This window comes from Parasteatoda tepidariorum, chromosome 4, assembly GCF_043381705.1.
Source record: "Parasteatoda tepidariorum isolate YZ-2023 chromosome 4, CAS_Ptep_4.0, whole genome shotgun sequence".
NCBI lineage: Eukaryota > Metazoa > Arthropoda > Arachnida > Araneae > Theridiidae > Parasteatoda > Parasteatoda tepidariorum.
In genome coordinates this window covers 76315745-76322260 of record NC_092207.1, presented here as the reverse complement: position 1 = coordinate 76322260, position 6516 = coordinate 76315745, and the positions used below count along the sequence as shown (strand labels likewise).

The 6516-nt window shown below is 26.6% G+C and overlaps 1 protein-coding gene across 2 annotated transcripts in view; it reads left to right on the top strand.

The window, feature by feature from the left end:
* Positions 1-6516, top strand: part of LOC107442252 (KH domain-containing, RNA-binding, signal transduction-associated protein 2) — a 20947-nt gene that overhangs the window by 10432 nt on the left and 3999 nt on the right. For both annotated transcript variants that reach the window (XM_016055772.2, XM_016055771.2), the window contains exons 6-7: positions 3473-3537; positions 3612-3676. In XM_016055772.2, coding sequence (XP_015911258.1) covers positions 3473-3537; positions 3612-3676 — 130 coding nt within the window. The remainder of the gene's footprint in view (positions 1-3472; positions 3538-3611; positions 3677-6516) is intronic.

Here is a 6516-nt window from a genome sequence, read left to right as displayed (position 1 = left end):
TTTTTTTTTTTTAAAGTCCGTTGATCTTGCCTTGTTCTAGGTTTTAATATTTATGCTAGTGCCGTTTTTTAACTATCGTTTCGGTTCGATAATTTTCAAGTGTTGTTTTTATTTAGATTAATAGGTTTTCCTTTTATTTTCGCCCCCCCCCCATGAAATATATTGCGTTATTTAATCATTGGTTTTGTTTATTAGTTGATTTAGGAATCGTAATTATTTTTTAAACTTGTTTTTCTTGTCTAAACTTGCAAATTTTTTTATTCTTTTAAATTTTATTTTTCTACAATTTTTTTCCTTTTTAGATTTAGGAGTGCTTTTCTTTTTTCTCTTACTTTAAAATGTGTTTACATTTTTTCCTTGTAATTTGGGTTTGATAAAACATCGATTAACGACACTTTTTTGTCGATCCAGGAAACCGGGAAATTAAGACATCCGGGATAGCGATGGTCCCGAGCATCCCGGATAATTGGTTCTTTATTGTACAGACATTAGTATTGAATTGGTTTTTTAAAATAAAATACTTATTCAATTTGTTTATTTTTTAAAAGTTTTTGTGTATTTTTATTACAGTGTCGGGTTTTTGAATAATGTTTTATTAAGGAAATGGTATTTATTTAAAGAGTATCTACCTAATATAGTTTTGTGTTGCTAAATCTGTGTTTAATTATTTTATTTCCATTTAATATTTTTAAACAATTATTGCTCTATTAGTGTGTAAAATTTCTTGCATTCTTATATTTAATAAATTTTTTACTTAAAATTCCTTAGAACTGCCAAATGTTGCATACCATGCACCTTTTTTTACCCCTCCTGAAATCTCCTGAATTCTTGTTAGGGAAACTCCTGAATGTTAATTTTGCTAGGTTGGCACGTCTGTTTTAAAAAACTTTGCTGCTACCCCTGTAGATACTATTAGGTTAATTATGATTTTGGCAATTTTTTTTTTCTAGCTAGAATATGCTTGCTAATTTCAAGTAGAGCTTGATAACAATTCCTCTCACTCGTGTTTCTTAAATATCGCAAGCAAAATATTTCTCCCTTGAACCAACAATCTAAATTCTTTAAGTAAAATTTAAAACAGTTTTGTATTAGATTCTAAGGGTGAACTAGTTGAAATTTCTAGAATAGAACAACATAATAAAGCAAATGCATACAATATTCTGCAAAATATATATTTACATCCTTTATAAATTGCTAATATCTCTTCGGCAGAGTTAGCAAGGTTAAAGACAATGGATAAATTCAGGGTTTAAACCATCCTGTTCAAATTATGTCACAATTTTAAAAAAAATCTGAAAAGTAAAAGGTTAATTTTTGAACAAGAAAGAAAATGAAGACAGGTTTGTTTTATTATAAAAATTTTATTATTATTAATATTGCGTTTTTTGTCCTTATGCGAAAACATAATTTATCAATATTCAAAACATGTTTGAAGGATAAGGTATTCACCTTTGTTATTAGGTGAATTGTGCAGCTTCAAAAGCTATTAATCTTTTTGTATTATATTACATTATTTTATTTTCCTTTAATTTAAAGTAAAAGTAATAAATGTTTATTAATATGTGTAATTATTATGTGTATGATGGTTGCACATATGAAAAATTTTCCTTTTAAAAATGTACGAGATTTTAAACACTTTAAGACAGTTTAGTCAGTAAAACCCATGTGTCTTGTTTTGGTGTCTTATCATTTTGTATTATTTTATTTAACATGAAATTGGTCGAGTTTAATGTGGTAAGGCAGTTGTGAAAAATAAAGTTGTAATCTTGAAGTGAGAAAGTATGTCGTAATAAGTAATGACTAAATTTTGTCGAAATATTGGGCCCTGGCTACAAGTTCTTAGGATTTATGTTAGGGAGACCAGAAAGTAATGTTGTTTCAGCTCATTAAATATTTGTTTGCTTTAGAAAGCAATTCATTTTTTTTTTTTCGATTCATTTTCGATCCAGCATTGAAAGGTTGTTGCTTACAAGGGTAAATACATTATTGATTCAAAATTACATCTTGATAACAAGAGATGAAGTGACATTTCTCTCTGGTTCCCCAAATAGATCCCTATATGATATGAATATATATTGTTTTACTAATTCTAAGTGTTTAGTTAAAGAAAGGAATGTTGATGCATGTTTTTAGTAATTGCAATGTTGAGCAAATGGATAAATTTTTCTAAAATGTGGTTTCTGGTGGTTTATTTTTAATTGATATTTTAATTGATATTGAAGATGATTTTTAATTGATATTTTTATTAATACTGTAGGGTTAGAATGTGAAATAGAATTCTTTGCTTTAGCATTTATATTTAAAAACTTCCAAGTGTGATTTTAGAAATATTTTTGAAAGGAAATTATTTTCAAATCACGTATTTATCAGTATCAAATTTTTGTTTGAAAACTCTTAGGTATTATAATAAACTTATAATTTTATAATGGAGTGAAATAAGTAATTATATTTAAAAACTTCAGGGATAAAAAATAATATGCTCTTCGCAGTAGTGAATATAATGTGTGATATTGGGCAGTGTTAAATTTAAGTGAGGTATTTTAAGTTCTTTAGAAATTAATATTAAAAGTGGAAAGTAAAATTCTTTTCTAATACTTTGTTGCAATTGTTATTTTTTATTATAACTTTTTATACCTGCCGACTTGGCAGGTATAAAATTACATTCTCAAATTTCTCAGTATTTGTTGAAGAAATTTTTAAATAAAAAAGTTTTTGGCAATAAAGTATACGCTGAAGGTAAAAATACTTATTCCTCAACAGCTAGTGATTTTGCCATCTCACAAACAATTTATTTTGGAAGCAGAAAGCAAACAAAAATTGATTTTATTTGGAGTTATAAAATTTCAACATATATTTTTTTTTTTTTTTTTTTTTTTTTTTTTTTTTAATTTATTCATGCGAGTTAATTAGAATTTCAAGAAAAAAAAGTTTTTGTATATAGTTATTTACTATACTTTTTTAATTATTAAAAAAGCTACAACATAAACTAAAGAAGAAACTTAATCATTTCTCTTGAGACTATTGAGCTACTATTTATATATTTAAGGATACTAATCACGAATAATTGCAATGAAACCCATATAATTTGCATATTTTCTTTGTTATGTATGTCAGATTTTAATTATAAATTTCTTAAAGTATCAATATACAAGAATATATGCAATTAAAAAAACTTAACATTATATTTGTTTACCACTTTAAAATTTACTTTTATTACAAGAGCCCTTAAAAGTTCACATTTAGTTCGTTCATTAGGGTATAGTCAATCAGAGGTATTTAGATAAGCTTTTATTACTTACTTACCGATTCAGTGAAAAAAAATTGCATAACATTGCAGGTTAAAAAAATTATTGCAAGGTTTTCCTCTAATGTTTATATATTATGTTTTAAAATTAGAATTCTGCAGTTATTGCTTGTTCCAAATAGCTTTTGTTGGAATAAAATTCTAAAGTGTTTATATTTTTTATTGCAGCCATATGAAGAGCCTGTAAATGACTATAATAATTATGGTGATGGTTATGGCGATAACAATTATGGGTTAGTATAGCCGATAATTCTTGCAGAGCCCTACCTGTTGTGTAAAAGTTAATTAATGTTAATTCATCTTACAGCAATGCTGCCTCATATTATGATTACTCAGCAGATACTGATGGAAATTTTGCAGATGGATATGGTGGTAAGCCTCTTTCTTTTTTCGTGCATTCATTGTATGCTGTATTGGATTGCTTTAAAACTTTTATGGACAAAAAGAATGGCTGTATGGGTTGAAAAACAGTTATAGACTAAATTCTTATTATTAACCTTTTAGTTACGGCTAGTCAGGTGAAAAAATTCTCCTCTCGTTACGGCGCCTTTTTGCAAAAATTCTTCCCCCACTTAGTCAGTGGGTGGTAACTACTTTAACCAGCTATGAATAGGAAACGTTTTGTTGTAATTTGTGTGTTACTTTTCGAGGAGGCAAAAGTAGTAGGGTTGTTATGTATATCGATATCGTNGCTGCTTGATTTTTATTTTGGAAAGTAGAGGCCCTTAACAGTAATTAACTTTGGTACACAGTTTTTTAGAAGTCCTTAATTTTTTTTTTTTTTTTTTTTTTTTTTTTTTTTTTTTTTNTTTTTTTTTGCACCACTACGCTTGGTAGGAATAGTTTTTTAATCTTACAAAAATATTTTTAAGAGAAATTTCTTTTATCGCATTTTCGCAGAAGTTCTGCCTAAAATTCTGAACATTGCGGAGCTTTTGTATCAAGATTCCTATTTGGGAAGGGGGTCTTCAAAGGATGCCTTTCTCACTCATTAGAGAACGTAATGCTAATGATTTTTCTATTCTCATTTGAGAATAATGAAGTAAAATGTTGTGGTTTGCTTTTCTGTAAAAAAAAATTTGAAATATTTTTTTTCCCCTGAATTATGTTCAAAAAGTGCCTTTGTCATGCATCGGAAGGAAAAGAAATGCTCGTAATTTTTCTAATCTCATTTGAAAACAATGAAAAATTTAATAAATTAAACAATTTTGGTGTTAGTATCTGCAGGATTAGTTACAAAAGTTGCTTTCTTTGGGCTGGAAAGAAATGCTCCTTATTTTCCTATTTTAATTTCAGAAATAAAAATGCAATAATGGCGGGCTTCAGCTAGAATTTAAATTAGATACTGTATTTCGTATTGATATGTATATATTTATAAATCCCAGGTCTTGAAAATTTAAAAGATAGTTCTAAAAATCTTGTTCTTTTTTTTTTAACTAAGAACTATTTTACATTTTAATGTATTTGACTGTGGGTGAGAATTTTGTTACAAATTCGAATTCGTTGCAAAACAATGACCCTCCTTTCTTTCTTTTTAAAATTTGATCGAAATAAAAACGATTCCGTATTTTTAATTTTACGCACATGGAAATTTAAATCACACGCTTAAATCTTCATTTTATCACTCATAACCCACACTGATTCCATCATAAATATGTGTAAGTGCTTTTTTTTTTTTTTGGTGATATAAGGACAAGCAGTTATATAAAATTTTAAATGTACTCTGTTAAAAGATCCCAACTTTTTCTTGTTAATGTCTAGTCGATAGATTTTAACAATCATTATATTCAGTTAACATGGCTACTTAATATGCTTTCTTTTCTTCTTTTTTTTTAATTCAACTTTTGATTGTTTTAAAATTAATTCGTAATAACAGTTTTGGTTAAAAATAATTTTATGTAAAGCTCATCATAAAAATAAATATAAAACATTTGCTGTTTAGTTTTAATTTCGAATGGTTAAGTTTCATACCGTTTTCAATATGTTCATCATGTTACAATATTTTTTTACTAAACGTTACCTGATAAGGTGATATTGCAGGATTACTTTATAATAATAGGATACAACTTACAGTTTGAAACTGTTAATTTGCAGTAAATAAAATATCAAATCACAATAGTTGAAAATAAAATTAAAGATAGAGAAATATTACAAGTAAATGTCTTTCATTGATGAAAAAATGAATAATTTGTCAGTATTTGTTAATTATCAATTTTCTTTTACAAACCTTATCAATTTTCTGGCCACAGAAATGTTTTGATACCTTTGAAAAATCTTTTTAGATGCTTTTATTTATATGTTTCACAGAGAACAAATATAGAAAAGCATAGCTGCTAACTCTACTGGATTTTCCAGTAGACTACTGGATTTTGCTAGTTTCTCCTGGTCTACTGGTTTATTTAAAATTCTCCTGGTTTTTGTACATTTTCGAAAATTCCCTAAAATTGAGTAAGTTTCTTAAAATAGAATAGAATTTCTTGAAATAGAATTTTTGTACCGACTATTGCTTTGCTTGCTTGAATTATTAAATAAATATAAACAATACATAATGAAGTGAACCTCATTTATAGAAATTAATTCAAGCCTTTTTCTTTCCGTTTATTTTTATTCAGAGCTCTCTTTTTAAATTAATTAAAAAAATCTTTTAACTATGTTTGATGAATTAAATGACTATTAATATTCAAAATTATGAGTAAACATAATACATAAAATTTTAAGTATGTTTAATGTCAATCATTAACTGGAAAATATTGCAGTTTTTCTATTTTGATGACTATAAAAATCCCTAAAATTCCCTATGCTTAAAATATTTAGTACATGATGCAACAATTATCATGAAATTTATATTATTTTGTAAAATCTACTGGATTTTTTCCTATCCATGTTGGCAGCTATGGAAAAGTAACATGACATGGTTAAGAAAATCACTCTCGTGCTTTAATTCACTTTTTTAGTATTAATTGTTTTAATATATACCCTTATAAATGAAACATTAATAGAAAGGGAACAATTTTTGTTGGCATAACTGAATATTTAGCATGATTGCCCCTCAACTGAATATGTGATGCATGTCTAGCATCAACATATTGAAACTTTATGTTCAAGTATTTTTTTCAATGTTTTTCCCAAATTTCTATATTTGCTCTTTTTTTTATATATATATATATATATATGAAAAACTTTAATAAACCTAGTGATGTATTCGTTCATGC